At 39.4% G+C, this 16,170-nt stretch overlaps 2 protein-coding genes across 3 annotated transcripts; both read left to right on the top strand.

Moving 5' to 3' along the window:
• Nucleotides 1–89: 89 nt before the first annotated feature.
• Nucleotides 90–9,031, top strand: LOC309698005 (fibronectin). Its single transcript, XM_082520274.1, has 12 exons — nt 90–169; nt 285–357; nt 1,429–1,517; nt 2,556–3,330; nt 4,376–4,633; nt 4,915–5,163; nt 5,472–5,595; nt 6,317–6,462; nt 6,579–6,827; nt 7,156–7,419; nt 8,401–8,498; nt 8,641–9,031. Exons 2-12 carry the CDS (start codon nt 315–317, stop codon nt 8,698–8,700), a joined length of 2,355 nt encoding a protein of 784 aa, XP_082376400.1. The 5' UTR covers nt 90–169; nt 285–314; the 3' UTR covers nt 8,701–9,031.
• Nucleotides 9,032–9,485: 454 nt separating this feature from the next.
• LOC309703957 (natural killer cells antigen CD94-like) lies at nt 9,486–16,159 on the top strand. 2 transcript variants are annotated; one of them, XM_082528894.1, is made up of 6 exons: nt 9,486–9,764; nt 11,042–11,143; nt 12,725–12,844; nt 13,021–13,181; nt 14,650–14,774; nt 15,615–16,159. In XM_082528894.1, exons 1-6 carry the CDS (start codon nt 9,710–9,712, stop codon nt 15,730–15,732), a joined length of 681 nt encoding a protein of 226 aa, XP_082385020.1. In that variant the 5' UTR covers nt 9,486–9,709; the 3' UTR covers nt 15,733–16,159. The 2 variants fall into 2 exon arrangements, with proteins under 2 accessions (XP_082385020.1, XP_082385021.1); XM_082528895.1 differs by lacking the exon at nt 11,042–11,143.
• Nucleotides 16,160–16,170: the final 11 nt, after the last annotated feature.

Here is a 16,170-nt window from a genome sequence, read left to right on the forward strand (position 1 = left end):
ATTTTTCTGTGCTTTGCAAGTCTGAATTATAAATGCAAAACTGTTGCTATCTAAAGGCTCCTACAGTTGAATGGAGCCTTGTGACACCAGTCAAATGTGGGGTTTATAACCTGTTTTATTTGCCCGCATCACAAACCGAGAGGTCACAAGAGATGCGTCTGTAGACTGGGTGAGTGGTGAGCCATCAAATATTCACCTTTTAGGCTGTTGTTTTTGATTAGCTGGAGTTTTTAGTCACTTTGTTTTTTTATGTTTTTTTTTTATTTTTCCTTCTTCTAATACAGTATCAGTCTGGAAGTGTACAGAGCACCAATATGGGGAAGTTGCAGGTGAAAATTTGTATTTTTCTGTGCTGGGGTGAGTATTTGTAGTTTATTTTTAAAAATCTGATCTGTATGTCAGAAAATATTTTGTGATCCAGTGTACAAGGAGACATCAAGTCCAGAATTTTAGGAATATGATAGTTCTTTATTTTCATCATATGTGATAACTGACCAATAATTAATCTATTTGTCAGTTTATTAACCTCCTGAGATTCTGTGTCCTTATGTGGGAACATTACGTTTAGGCTTTTCTGCACCCTGTACTCAATTCTGCGTGGAAACCGATGTTTTAATTGAGCCATAATGCAGACCACTGCTGTTCAGTGCTGTGCTTTAACTTTATAACGCTTAGTTTTTGTAAAATCAAGTTAAACCTGAGGGTTGTCTTCCGATTTACAAACACCACCACCACCAACAACAACAAAAAAAATTAGAAATGAGAAAAATAATTGTTGATTGTCACAAAGCAGGAGATGGATATATAAAAAGTTATGACACCTTTTTCCAAGTGTCAAGGACTGGAATGAGAAACATAATCAAGAAAATCAAAGAGAAAAAAAAGGTACACGATTGACTATTAGCAAGATGGAGGCTAATAATATTGACCCTGATAATTTTGGGGAAATGACAGTAAAACAATAAAATAATGTTAATATAAAAATTACGATGTTTGGAATACTAGTGTTAAAGATTCTATGCACTGTCTAACCACACCTGGAGATATACTTTAAAAATGTTTTAAATAGTGTGGATAATAATTCTGTCCTCATCTGTACTTTAAAACACTTACTTTTTGTTCAAAGATGATACTGAAGTGTGTGTAATAGGACTGGGAGCATGTTTGTGTGAAAGTGTTCTTATGGTCACCATTTAAAGGTATTTTAATCTGAAAATGTTCATGTTTCTTAGATCTCTGTTATTCCACTCACTACACTACATGATATTATAGTCTCTGTAAGCGTAGCGCAAATACAAGATGACGCCAGCGTTGCGAAAACTCTGGAAAAAAAGCTAGTGATGCTTCCTGATTGGTTGACTGATAACTTGGAAAGCCTGTAAAAAACAAACAAACAAGCAAACCTTTGCCTGCCGTTTCCTTCCTCAGCTCTGACGTCGATGTACAGCGATGCACAGCGAGAGTATTTCATCCAGCGCAAAAATCTCACCTGGGTTGACGCCCGAAACTACTGTCAGGTACAGGCTAAACCTGAAATTTATGCACTAACGGGCTGAAGCATGAAACTGAGCTATACCACGTCAGTTTTATTCACTAAGGCAGATATGTGAGAGGGGATTCAATATGGAATTTAAAAAAAGGTTGGCGGTGTGGAAATGCAAGTTTGTGGATGCGATAACTCGAGAAGCAACTGACATAGGAGTTTGAAATTGATATCCTGGGTGTATCTACTAAGAATCTCAGTTTGAATCTCAGTGACCGTGAACTCAAGGTCAGAGGTCAAGTTTTCTGAAAATCTTGTGAATGTGATAACTAAAGAACAAGGCAACATAGGATTTTAAAACCATAGGTGTATCTACTAAGAGACAGGTGACCACCAGTGTTTTCCAACGTCTTTTCCTGGTGGTCGTTACTGGGTTTGAGATCATCCTCTGGATCAAACAGACCCTTTTTTATATTTTCCAATTACGGCCTGAATGGATTTGGGTTCCCTTTGATGAAAGGATATCAATACCTACAAAGTAGTGGCAAAGGAAATTTTACTTTTTGTACACTTGTATCACAGGAATAATAGGAACATGACTTGCCTAACATTTGGAAACCTTGGTTATGGATTACACTAGCAGCTGTTTGTTAACTTAGAATAGCCTAAATGCTAGCAACAGGTTTCAGTATGCAAAACTGACGTACCAGGTTATATTTGAAGCAAAAAAGTTATTTTAGTTGTGCTTGTGTCAACTATGTGCTTACCTGTGTGTCTAAATGCGGTGGATATATCTTTAGCACAGGTTGTATGTCTGTATCAAACATCATCTTGCAGTTTAGAGCCATGAGCCACATCTGTTGGTATATGTGAGCAATTTTAAACACTGGTCTAAGACTTAAGACAAAATCTACTAGTATATAAATTTGTAGCGCTTTTCCTGTCATTTTTCTCAACTTTATAGATTTAGTTTAATCTAAATTGTTAAAGAAAACCATCTCATAACATGAAATGCTCTCCGGTCTTTGGCCCGTCTGTAAAAGACTGACAGTAGCTTTTTGTGTGTGGCCAGGCCTGCTTCAAAGAGCTGGTGACACTGACTCCAGACAACATTCAGGCCCTTGCCCGGGACATCACCTCTGACCACTGGATTGGTCTTCGCAAGAACTTTAACTTCAAAAACAACTCTATCGACAACTCCACCGGCAACTTAACCAGCACTGTTGCAAGCTACACAGAAAGCTACTTCACCACACACTATATCAACAACAGTGACTCCAGCAGCCCCATTATGAACTGGACTCAGTGGGCCAACGGGGATCCCCTAGCCTTCCAAAACTGGTACCCTGGCTGGCCGCTGCCTAAACCTTCCCCAAAACCTCCCAACAAAACCGTGTGCTGCAGCTGCTCCTGCACATGCCCAGCAAGGCCAACAACACCCATGACTACAAACGCAGAATTCACAACGCCCAACACGACAACAACACAATCAGGACATAATGTGACAAGTTGGAGTGATGACCCGGCTGAAACAACTGAATTCACACCAGACTTCACTGACCAATCTGTTGTTACCGACGAAAGTACAACACACGCAACAAGAACGGAAAACATGACGACCCGAAGAACAACTCCATATTTCACCACAAGTGCACCCTGGACGACCGCTGAGATGCCATTAGCAGCGCAGTGTGAGAAGTCGCCTGTGCAGGAGCCAGAAGAACCTGAAGATGAAGACGACAGTGATGATGAGAATTACATTGAAGACTCGTGTGTGGCCATGCTCAGCTTTGGGCCGTGGATTGAAAAGAGCTGCCTGGAGCGTCTGCCATTTATTTGTTATGAAGGTAGGTCACAAACTGTATGGGTGCACAGATGCAGATACCTGCTAATTTATCACACAAATAAAATACTACAGTTAAAACTAAGGCCACGCTTAATGCTTCCATTTAGGAATTTAGAGGTTCAGTTGCAGCCAGATGCTGTGAGCACTTTAGGTGTGTCTAAACTCAGTGCTGCAAGTAGTGGACGTGAGGACAGGTGAGACCTAGGTGGCGATCTCTGGCTATAATGTACATCACCACGGCCAATCATCTCCACTTTCTTCTTTTGGATTAAACCAAACACCATATCAGTGCAAATAACTCATACCAACAATCAAGCACGGTGGTGGTGGGGTGATGATTCAGCTTGTCATGCAGTCACTGCGTCAAGCTCCTCTGAGCTCCTCTGTATATGAAAGTTTGCTACAGTCAAATATGAAACCATTTGTTTGGCAGCTAAAACTTAACTGAATCTGATTGAGAGCATATAAAACACTAATCACCTCACTTTGGTGATGATCTAGCCACTTCATCAGATTTAGGTTTATATGATTGACCTTTTTGCAAAATTACATATAACAATCATAGTTGCCTGTTTAGTGTGGTGGGTCAAGACAGGAGTAGGCCTACTAAGCCAGTCAAACACAGGTTAAGACCATAAATTCATGTATTTCTTATATCTAACCTCCTAAGACCTGAACTCCTTCATGGCATGCATTTTTAATTTCTCTTTGCTATTTGGGCTGACTGGGAGTCCTAGGAGGTTAAAGAATAGGAGTAGTTTTATTCTGTCATATTCAGATATATGATGTTTTTATTCATTATAGGCTCAGAACATTGTATCCTAATGTCCACTTTATATTTCCTGCCAAAAAAAGCCCTTGAATATTCCTTATTTGATTTAACTGTAGGTGACTTTATTACACGTAGCGTAAACAATCATTTAGAGGAGGTAAGCTTTATACACCACACATTTTATTTTAGTATCTCCCTCCTCAACTCTTCGGGGCATTTGTCCTTGCCTTCACGTTGCTGTCTAAGTAATATTCTTCATCATGTTTTCAAACAGATCGCTTCATGGGACAAGTCAGCGTCACCAATATAACTTTTGAGAGCGCCAACCTGACATGGTTGGTTGCACCGGGCGATATCAGCCATTATCGGGTAGAGGTCGAAGGTCAAAAGGATAACAAAACATGGGAGTTTAGCGTCACTGATTTGACCTGTGGCCTCTCCAACCTGACAGCAGGCACCTCCTACTCGGTCCAGGTGTTCCCCGTCAAGTGTAAAAGAGACCTCAACCCAGAGAACGCCACCTTCTACACCAGTGAGTTTCAATGGACGTGAGAAATATAGATTTATTTACTCACCTGTTCGCCTGCTTATAGTTCTGATAATATACCCCGAACAGCATCATGTAAACACCCGGAACAACACTCACGCTTAAGACCACGAATTTGCCGTTATTGCACTACATGGTATATTTTAAGTTTACCCAAAGTTTATGTTTTTCTTTTCTTTATGCTTTCCCCATCTGAGCCTGGTTCAGCCTGACGTTTAAAAAACATAAAAGAGAGAGACACTGATGATATCTGTGTTTTTTTTCAGTACCTAAGGCAGTCACAAACCTGACAGTCAGTTCTGTGGAGAAAAACTCTGTCTTTCTGAGATGGGAAAAACCAGAGGGAAACGTGGATTTCTATCGTCTGACTTACGAGACCACCCCTGTTAAAGTGACAACAGAGACAATAAAGGTTGAGGGTTTGATACCTGGAACCCCCTACAATTTCACTGTCGTCTCGGGAGTCAATGACGCATCTAAGTGGAGCTATGAAGCTCACGTCTCAGCGTATACCAGTGAGTTTTTGCTCATTCTTTGTCGCGTATACGTCTGTGCTACGCATGTAATATTCATACTGTATCTGTTTTTCTTCTTTTAGTAGCAGGAAGTGTAATATGTGATTGAAACCAGTGAAAGGTGCCGAAAAGCTTGTTTACGCCTAAACGAGGAAGCGGTTTACAGTTTGTCCTTTCTTGCTAACATAACATGAAATTCAAATCAGCAAAGGCAAATGAGAGCCACTGCTGACGTGAAGAGAGGCGCCTGTAAAGTTTTCCTGGTGGATGTGTCTGTTTTGTGCTCATCTGTTTGTTCCTGATTTCAGAGCCTGATAAAGTTTACAACCTGACAGTGTCTGGTAACACAAAAGAGTCGATATTGGTCAAATGGGATCGACCTGTGGGAAACTTCACAGATATCCTTGTGGTAGCTAACTACACGAATGGAGCGTATGTATTTGTAGAAATCCAGCCACACTGTATGCACACACATTTTTCTCTAAGCAGAGTTCATGTGAGGACAACGTTTTGCACCCCTTTGATTTATTGATTAACATATAGGAAGTTTGCCAAAAATAAAATAATAATATACACATATGTAGCCTGTTGTGTTGTTTGGTCATTTAGATTCCTTTGCTGTTTGAGTTGCCCAGCTTTTGTTTTTTTGAGAGATCAGCTGCAAAAATGACCTAAATGTTGACTTTAAATGTAAATTTTAATTCCTGTCAATGTTCCATGTATTTCTATTACATGTTTTTGATTGATATACATTGACTTTTTATATTTTCCTCAGTAATTAATCATTGAAATAAATAAACCTTTAAAGTTTTAAAATATAACTCGCTTGGCAAACTGAGAGAATCGTTTTTACGGCGCCTGTCTTTGAGGGCTCAAAGCCCTCCCTCCAAAATTCACGATGAAATAAAAAACCCGTGAAAGAGTTTCAACGGCAATTTCCAAAAATCACGATTTGGTCACTAGACCAACTGGTCACTGTTCGGTGTATGTCTCCTTCTGGACAATGATGCGGTGATAGGTAGCTTCTGATTTTGAGGTTAACTGTCCCATCAGGTCTTCTTATTACAGCTAAATAGATCTTCATGTTCAGCTGGATGAAATGAAGAGTGGAGTTTTGGGTATGAGCTTTAGTAACAGTTTCTCTTTGTGACAGGAGCCTGTTTAATAGAACTGTAAAGTCCAATCAGCAGAACGTGACAGTAACAGATCTGCCACCGGCCACACATATATTCATCTATGTGACCGTGCGGGTCAACAACGACCTGGTGGGAGAAACCAAAATGATCGACAGCTTCACAAGTAACTCTTTCTCATTGTTCAGATTGATTTCATTGTTGATGCACAGAAACAAATAAACGGGAACTGTCCCACGCTACACTGATCGCCTCTAATCTGACTGCTTGTCTGTTTTGTAGCTCCTGGACCGATTTCAAATTTGATTTTGACTACAACTAGTGATTCCCTCACCGCTACCTGGAAGCCTCCTGTTGGTAGCGCTTTAAATTACACAGTCGAGCGCTGTCTCGACCTTTGTGTAAACGAAACAAGTGTAACAACAAACATCGCATTCAAAAATCTGAAGAATGCTGCCAATTACTCTGTGACCGTCTATGCAGTGAGTGGACAATTTACCAGCACGCCAGTGTCCGCCTACAAGTTCACCCGTGAGTCACTTTTGTCATCTTCTGTGGTCAGAGTTGTTTGGTTGCCACCACCAATGTTTACAAGCAGAAATATCTCAATTCTTATTCTAAAAAGCAAATCTGTGAATGATTGTTACGCCACTGAGAAAAAAGATTTCCACGCAGAGCTAAGTTAAAATTTTGATGTCAATGTAAAAAAAAAAAACTTCAGTGGCAGAAACGATCTATTTCATACAAGTCTGATTTAGCACAAAAAACATTACTTCATTACTCTTATGTCAGGCTGACTTGACTGCAAAATAGTAATGAGAAATGGCTTTCTAATTTTCTCCATCTTCTTTGATTTTAGTGCCAAATTCTCCTACTAATCCCAGAGCCACTAGTGTCAGTAAGGACAACATCACCTTTGCCTGGAATGCACCTAAAAACACATCAGCACCCACGTATGGTGTCACACTCAACTCCAGCTTCTGGGGTCAGAGTTGGAATTATACAACCTCTGACACCACGTTTACATTTCTTAACCTGACATCAGGGACCAACTATGCTTTCAGTGTGTACGCAATCGCTGACAGACAGGAAAGTGCCTCAGTATACTGTGCAAATTTCACAGGTAAGATTTTTAGCTTGGAAGAAAAACTGTTAACAACATGATAGGTGACACTTGGCAGGAGTTAGCTCGTCACTTGCACTTTTTTTTTCAAAAGGTGAAATCCAGACTCGAAGTAGAGGACAGATAGAGTTAATATTATCTGATTTGAAATTTGATGATTGCATTTCATACCAGGCCACTTATCAAAACTGGATAAACAGTTCACGGAGACTGGCAGTTTGAAAATCAGCAAATTAAGCCCTCTGGTCAAGTTTTGCAAAATAAAGTAAATAGTAAATAAGTGATTAAAAAAGGAGGTAATAAATGTAAAGGTACTTATTTAGATCTCTTTTTTTTTTACTCAATTTGAACACCAGGCAGTCCCAATTTTTTAACCTAACATGATTGATGATAGATGGATTGGACTCTAGTAAGTTGGAAAAACTACGCTTTGACACCCCAGGAATCAAACCAGAGACCAAGAGATGACCCGCTCTACCTCCTGAGCCACTGCTGCCACATGCACTTTAGTCGTTTCTGGTTTCAGTTAAGATATTTATGTCTTAGATCTAACCCAATAGCGTATCATGAAAACAATTTTAATCACCTTCAGCGACCCAAAATTTCACAAAGAGCAGAGAAATGCTTACAGCCTCTGCTCACCTGCTGGGTGAATGAGGCAAGTTGTGTAAACTACTTTGAGCGCTTAGAAAGTGTAGAAAAGCACTAAATAGCAACCAGTCCGTTTACCGTTTACAGTGAGTGTGAGCTTTTATATGACTGATAGAAAACTCGCTTGGCAGACTGAGAGAAAGAAAAAACAAGATGCTATACGAGCAAAAGGTGACGGCTGCGAAAACATATCGGACCAGCTAGTCCAGGATTTTTATTTTTCTGTCCATAGCTGTATTTATTCCCCCATATGCAATTTTTTACCCATGAATGGAAGCATGCCTTTTTCTTTCTTGTTTGCACATCTCACAGTCTCTGTTCGTTTCCCAGTGGAAGACCAAGAGGAAATCAGCCTGTCGATGCTGTGCTCCTCGTCCGAGGCTCTCCTGTGTGATGAGAACTCAACAAGGACGGAAGTATTTAATGAGGTGAATCTGTCACCACTTGGACATAAGCAGCATTTTGATTAGCCAAGTGTGCTGAGCTGTGGCTTCGGTGAAAGGTCTCAGCTTTGTGTTTTCAATTGTGCGTTGTTTTAATTGTGTTGTTTCTGTTTGTGTTTTGCTACAGCTGAAGGAGAAATTCAAAACGCTGTTGGACGGGCACATCAAGTGGGATCTTAAGCCATAAAGGAAACAAGGATAAGCCACTTGGTATTTCCTGCTATTTAGTCATAAAAACTTCAAGGTTGTGCTTCAGTAAAATGTACAGCGACTTTTCTGATCAGAATTGTGATATGTGATTACTATACCTGCAGATATATTCATTTATTGATTAATTTTTATTTTTTCATTTTTAATAGGCTATAGGAATAAAGTAGATGACCAATCATTATTAAAATCAGCATTTTATTTGTTCTTGTTTTCACATCACCTTCTATTTTTTTTCTTCTCGACCTGAACTTTGTACGCCGAGGATGTTTTAAATAAATACACTATAATCTAAATGTGGTCTGGATTCTGTCACTGCATGTCACTGTAACACAGATATTTGTGTAAGGTTGACGTCACACCTTAAAGCATCTTCCACGATACCAAGTCGACTAACATAAATCATATTACACATAATTGCTGATGATTGTCCAGCTGTTAAGATTTTATCAACATCAACAGTAAAAAAAGAAAAAAAAAAACTCAGTCTGTGTATACTTGTTCTCTTAATTCTACATGCATGCAGACACTTCCCCTTTTTCCAAAAAACAACTCTCGTTGTTCAGTTTTTGAACAATAAATATGTCAACGGTGAGGACCTGATGCCCTCGAACATACTGCAGTTTTATGAGGTCAGGTAATGGCATAAAACCAAACACAAAGCTTAATGTCTGCGGTGCTTCTGCGCCTGCATATGTAACATCTATAACACTTCCAGGGTGTGAGCTGGTCCCTGTTAAAAAACACTTAAGTTACGCTCTCGTATAAGCTGTTATTCTCTGCACAGCTTCCTCTGCAGTGTGTCGGTAATAACTTTAACACTCCAGAGTAAGAAAGCAAACTGCAATATGAGGAAGGGGTGGAGTGATCACATTTTTTTTTAAAAATAAGCATGTAAATGTGAAAAAAAAGAAGCATCAGAGAGAAGAAAACGTGAGCCAAAAAAGCTTTTGAAACTGCTTAAGCAAAACCACAGTCGAGCAGCAGCAATGGAGTCTTCACAAGGACACGGAGACGGTGAAGCTAAGAGGGAAACACTTGCAGGTTAGTTTTTAAAAAAGCAATTAAAGGAAAGGCTTTAAAACAGGACACGTCTGATGAGTTAATATTGAAAATAAAAATGATCTGTTTCTTTGTTTCTGCAAAGGAGATGGGCCTCGGTGTGATCAGAGGCACATTTATGTTGCATCCTTTCATGATTGAAGTTCTTTAAAACTAACAGGACCACTTACTGTGGTCTAGAAAGTGAAATGACCTCCTGTTTGTGATTGAAACAGGATTTCAGTTTTTTCCTTGCTGTATTTTTGCCTCCACGCTCCCAATGCGTTCATCGGCTGAAGGGCCCACAATATTTTGGACAAAGAGCTGGTTTTTTAGTTTTTTCCTCTGGGGATTTTAAATCAAACAACACGTACCTGAAGTGTAGACTTTCACCTTTAATTGAAGGGGTTTAAAAACTGTTTTCATTTTTAAGAAGATCCGACATTTTTATACGCGGTCCCTCATTTAGAGTGGCTCCAAATTCACTGGACAGACTAACATAGTTTTACAATTATGGATTGTTTTTAGTATTTGGGTGAAAAAATCTATTACAGTCACTGACTGCCTGAAGTTTAAAGCCCATCAACACCACGCAACACTGTGTTTCCTCCCTTGAGGTGCCCACCGGGCCTTTACTGCAGCTGCATTTAGTTTTGTCTTTAGTAACAAGGCACTGTAAAGCACGCTCTGTTGATCGTGACAGATAGCTCATTGAAGAATGTCACATTTTTTGCCTTGAGAAGTTCTTGGGTTGCTTTTGCACTACATGCTTTGATCCATTTGCCGTGTGGGGCACCGTCTGATCAGGTTTGGCTGAATCTGAGCAGAGAGTAGAGCCCTGCTGCTTCTATCAGCAGTCACATCATCAATAAACACCAGTGAGCCAGTCCTACAGCCATACTACCATACTACTACCTCCACCATGTCTGAGAGATAATATGGTATGCTTTAGATCACAAGCTGTTTAGCTATCTTCTGTGGTTTTTGAGGTCTTTTGTTGTTGTTGTGCTGGTCAGTGTGTTCCTTATCAGATTGCTGATTTGGTTTTTATTATCTCTTAGGCGTATTTTTAATACATGTTTATTTTCAGCCTAATGGCCTTATATACTAACCCCGATTTGGTCTGTAATTCATCCACTGTTGGATCGAAAGCACTTACATAGAAAGAGCATAGATAAAAGTGTCTGTGTGAATGGGTGAATGAGGTGAGTTGTATAAAGCGCTTTGAGTGCTCAGGTAGGCTAAAGAAGAACCAGTTCATTGAGCTTTTATCATTACAGGTGCAGGATCCTGTCAGTTTTGTCATCTAACAGTTGGAGTGGCTATTGTTATAGCAGCATTAACCCTGATCGCAGGACTCCTATTGTCCTTCATTTTATTTGGTGAGTCTAAATATGCGTGCATAGAAATGATACATGCATGAAGTATTTCATCTGTAAACACTTGGGGAGATTCCAGGATCAAACCTTTGCTCATAAGGTCGTGCATACAGCGCCTTGAAATGATCATTAAAGATGCTGGAGAATCACCCTGCTGCTCCGTGTACCTGGACAACAAGCAAACTGAAAGTAGTTCATACATACAGAGTTCATACAAATCCTCCCTTTATTGTGCAGACTCAGCACAAATCATCATCATGTACCCCAGTGGAGAAATAGATCCGGAGAACTGTATAAAATTCATATCAATTCATATCAACACGTTCTGTTTCGAACAAAGTGGTGTGAAAAGCTGTTCGCCCCCTCCCTGATTTCCTCTTTTTTTTAAATGTTTGCCACACTATAATGCTTCAGATCACCAAATATTAGAAAAAGATAACACAAGTAAACTCAAAATGCAACAAAGTTTCGAAATGAAGGTGTTTATGATTAAGGGAGGGGGAGTGTCCGGGCCTACATGTCCATGCGTGAAAAACTGTTGACGTGTGTTAACTTCGCCTAATATTTAAATGTGTTTGATGATCTGAAACCTTTAAGTGTGACAAACATAGAAAAAAAGAGGAAATCAGTACACGCCGCTGTGTGTACTAACATTTTTTGAGTGTGTTACTATAAAGCACACATCGCTTCCATAAAAAATATCTAAAAGCATTTAATTTAACTTTTTTATTTTTTCAGCAAGTATTCCTTCTTCGTTCTGACAACCACAAGCAAACACATTGCATATAACTAGAAATGAATAGAATAATATAATTATATAATAATAATAATTAATATTGTCATTATTTAAAAAATATATATAAAAACACTTAAGATAATAAAGTAAACCACCTCCTTGGCTGGCAGCTATGGCAGCAGGCTGATGGCTTTAAAATATAAAATTAGCTGATAATGTCCAGACATTTAGCCTAAATAATCAAACATACATAAGTAGACACTTTATAAGGCACAGCAGTGCCCCCCCCTCATTGTAAGAAGCATTTGCAGTTTTTCCTATATCTCAGGTAAAGAGTCTCCAGTACACAAGACGGCAAAATACAAAATTTGAAGACAACGTCAGAAAATAAGACTAAAACACATTATTATTACTGTGATTACTATGGTTATTTTTAGGGGTCCTACGATGGAACTTTGGGGTACTTGAGACCCCCCCCCCAGAGGGTATAACCTGGCAGAACATAATATATAACATACTTAATCTACTATTTTCTGCTGTTTGTGTTTGTCTCTCTAAACCTGTGGTTTCCACCTCCATGTTCATCCCTTCAAATTTCCTCCAAATGTGAAAAAGAAATATTAAAAATGCAGTTATATTAATTTATTATAAGAAAATTGGTTATAGTATGGTTGCATTTGTCTTTCTCAGCATTTAAAGTAGCTTAAAAAAGCAAAAGTAATCCTAATCTGCTTTTTAGCTTTAGTTTCTGGAAGCATCTGGAAGACATGATGTTTTTTTTTTTTTTTGTTGCTGCCTGTAGTGGACCTTCAGTGCTCAGCTCTTATCTTTATATTTATATTTGTCAGTCATATTGGCAGCAGCACCAGAAGCTAGTCAGACATCAAGGCAGGAACTGCTGGAGCAGCTGCAGCAGTGCCAGAAACAGCAGCGTGACGTGAACCTGATGCTTCACACTGTCACTCAAGGTGATTTACATGATCTCAAACACAGTGAACACAGGTGATCCGCCACAGCACTCGCTGCGTGTTTCTGGTTACATTTGTGATATGCTTCACACACAGAGTAGTGAAAGCTGTGGGGCTCCATTTCTTACAGGGTTTTATCTGACACTTAAATCAGTGTTTCTTCCTCCTATGTGGAGACTCAAGGTGCAGTTTGTGCCCTGAAAAGTGGCTGTGGTGGATGGGACGTTGCTACTTCTTCTCAGTCGGACTGCAGGAAAATCGGCAATGGAATGAGAGCGCCGAGTTCTGCCGGCAGCACAACAGCAGCCTGGTTGTAATCGAAGACTCTGCAGAGATGGTAAACGCATCATGCACAAGTCATGTGAATCACACACACTTACAGTTCTGAAGTTGTACGTATCAGAACCACTTTAAGCTGCTGAGGACGTTCGGCCCACTCTACTTCACAGCGTCGCTTCAGTTCGTTGAGATTTGCAAGCCTTTTTTATACACAGCTTAAAAATCAGGTTGGGCTATGACCGGGTCATTGCAACACCTTGATTCTTTCCTTTTTCAGTGTTCTGTTGTAGATTTGCTGCTGTGCCTGTGTCCTGTTGCATGACTCAATTTAGTTTTATTGTCACACAAGTGGCCTCAAATTTGACTTTTGAATACTTTGGTGGGAGTTCATGGTTGACCCAGTGACTGCAGGGACCCCAGGTCACGTGGCTGCGAAACAAGCCCAAATCATTACCCCTCCTCCACGTGCACTTTGTTCAGATGCAATCCTTTCCAAACAAGCCACGCTTGTTCCATCTTTTTCTAATTGTATGTCATAAATATTTACATTTAACACGCTAACTGAGGCCTTTAGAGTCTCAGTTAGCATAAAAAGAAGTTTAAACCCCCCCCCCCCCCCCCCCCCAAAAAACCCCCCAAAACAAACAAATTGCTAAACTAAAAGTTGGAACTTTGCTAAGGACTCCCACAAGACATTCCCAGATGTATCCCGCAGCTTCTGCCCACCTCGACTTTCAGTCACCCCAGCTTGTGCTATGGACCACTGATGAAATGTGGGCTTTCTTAAGTAACCAATGCATAATGGCCCAACCTGGGTGGATGTCAGCTTTCTGTACCAGCACTTGTTTTATTTATAGTAACAAACATAAATAAAATGGTAAAATTTCTGGCAGAAAATTAATCAGGGTCGTCAAACATACTGCCTGGTGGCCAGAATCAGCCGGCCAAAGACTCAAGCCCATTGGATGGCTTTGGAAAATGTCAAGAAAGGCATAGATATTATACATTTTATACATTTCTTTTACAGTTTTTACAGCATTTTCTACTAATAAAATCCCCAGAAGTCATTCATACTACACTAAAGTTAATTAAGTAACAAGTGAACATTTAAATGACAAAAAGTTGAAAATGTTGTGCTATCTACAACAGAAATTTCTATGTTTTACAGCAAGTCCGCGCAGTTAAAAAAAATGAAAGAAAGAAAAGAAAAAAGCAAATACACTTTTTATTATTACAGGACAGTCTGGGACAGTTTATTTTTTCTTTCAATTTACACATTTATTACTTACAATTTAGTCTTAAACAGTCGTGCTGACACATTTCTTGCATTTAACATAGAAACATTTCTTTATTGTGTAGAAAAACTCAGACATGCTGTTGAAAAAAAGACTTTTTCATAAGAAGTTGACTGAGGGATTAATCTTCTCTACCTTACAGAAAGGGGCGTGTCACTGCTCTGGCTCACTTCAGTGGGCTGTGTGTGGTCGGTGATGATATCCCTGCTCTAAATGTTGCTTCCACCACAGGATTTCATCCAAGGAGTGATGAGGAACTTCTCCCAGGTTCCTTTCCTGTGGGTGGGACTGACAGATGCCAAGCAGGAGGGTCAGTGGCTGTGGGGCGATGGGAGGGCAGTCCAGCACTACATGCAGTAAGTCATATCACAACAACAAAATAAAAATAATAAAATAATACGGTATAATTAAGGAACTCATTTTGGAAGAATTAGAAATAAAAGTGCAAGGAGTAAAATATATAAAAAAAGAATAATATATAAAATAATAAGTCTTCCTATTAAAAACTGGAGTTGCAGAACACTTTTGCCTGCTGCAGCGACTGCAAATGCAAAACAGTAGTTATTTGCACTGAGGGAGTAACAGGCAGCAGGGTTAGAAGCTGCTGGAGGCTTTTTGTCTGACTGCAGAGTCCTCTAGAGGCGGGAGTAGAAAATGTCAGTGGGCTGTGCGCTGTCGGCCCCCCGATGACCGTGGTAATGTAAATGCACTGATGAGAAGGCTGTTCCTGAGGTACACTGTGTACATTTATCTTTGTAAAAAGAAACAAACAAAAAACTGTACAGTACAGTGTCAATAACTCCAGAAATGTCTCTCAGAGTATAATAAATATTAATAGGATGCTGCTTGTTTTAGCCACTAAAACGTTTTTATTAAATGAAAAGTGATCTCTTTATCTAATGTATAGGCAAATACAAACAGAACACAATCAAAAAATGAAAACAAACAGAAACATTTAAGGTTAAGTTGATCTTTATTACAATATTATAACAAACAATATACACGTATACATGACACACATATCCAAAGGCAAACACACACAAAATGACATCAACTTGACTGTATGTAACGTGACCATATGTGACTGTACATATGTTTATTTATGTAACATATTTACAGTTTATATTTTTTAATGAGGTTTATTGTCATGTACTGCTTTAAACACTGAGTTTTCACTCCCACTGTGTGTTTCAAAGGGTGATGGTGGAGTGGGATTCTGATCACAGGGACTGCGCAGACCTGAGGGGAGGCGCGAGTCTGTTCGCCGCTGACTGTGAAGAGTACGGACCGTGGGCTTGCAAGAAGGAGTACTGACACACAATTACAATTTATTTTACACACAGTTTACTTCCAATGTCAATTTGGCACGATACAAAAGGTAAACAAAAAGCTGTTTACAACTCTAAAATCTATGAATCTTAGGAAAAGAAGCCAAAAGGGATAGGAATGCAAGACGTTAAGTCAGCCATATAAAACATTTATTGCCATCTGAAAGTGCATTATAAAGTGCATTCATGTACGAAGAGGCAAAATGTCGAAAAAATAAGCAACATGTTGTTGCCTTCAGTTTTGGACAGAGTTAGCTTATTCTTTAAATAGTAGGTTTTAAAAATAAATCTATTTACCCATTTCTGCAGTTGCTGTTTGTAGCTGCAACATCGGAATTGTCCTGAAATGTATTTGCTATATTTAGCACGCTATGACTGAAAATATCAATAAAGTCTTCCTGCTGTTTACATCATTAGCATTGTA

This window comes from Aulonocara stuartgranti (assembly GCF_965226115.1).
Source record: "Aulonocara stuartgranti genome assembly, chromosome: 3".
Classification (NCBI taxonomy): Eukaryota; Metazoa; Chordata; class Actinopteri; order Cichliformes; family Cichlidae; genus Aulonocara; species Aulonocara stuartgranti.

Excerpts from the sequence above, each read along its gene's own strand:
- LOC309698005 (XM_082520274.1), top strand. The coding sequence starts at position 315 with ATGGGGAAGTTGCAGGTGAAAATTTGTATTTTTCTGTGCTGGG. Across the intron at positions 358-1,428 it reads TTGTATTTTTCTGTGCTGGG|CTCTGACGTCGATGTACAGC; the intron begins GTGAGTATTTGT and ends TTCCTTCCTCAG. Across the intron at positions 5,596-6,316 it reads GCTAACTACACGAATGGAGC|GAGCCTGTTTAATAGAACTG; the intron begins GTATGTATTTGT and ends TCTTTGTGACAG.
- LOC309703957 (XM_082528894.1), top strand. The coding sequence starts at position 9,710 with ATGGAGTCTTCACAAGGACACGGAGACGGTGAAGCTAAGAGGGAAACA. Across the intron at positions 9,765-11,041 it reads TAAGAGGGAAACACTTGCAG|GTGCAGGATCCTGTCAGTTT; the intron begins GTTAGTTTTTAA and ends TTATCATTACAG. Across the intron at positions 14,775-15,614 it reads GCAGTCCAGCACTACATGCA|GGTGATGGTGGAGTGGGATT; the intron begins GTAAGTCATATC and ends TGTGTTTCAAAG.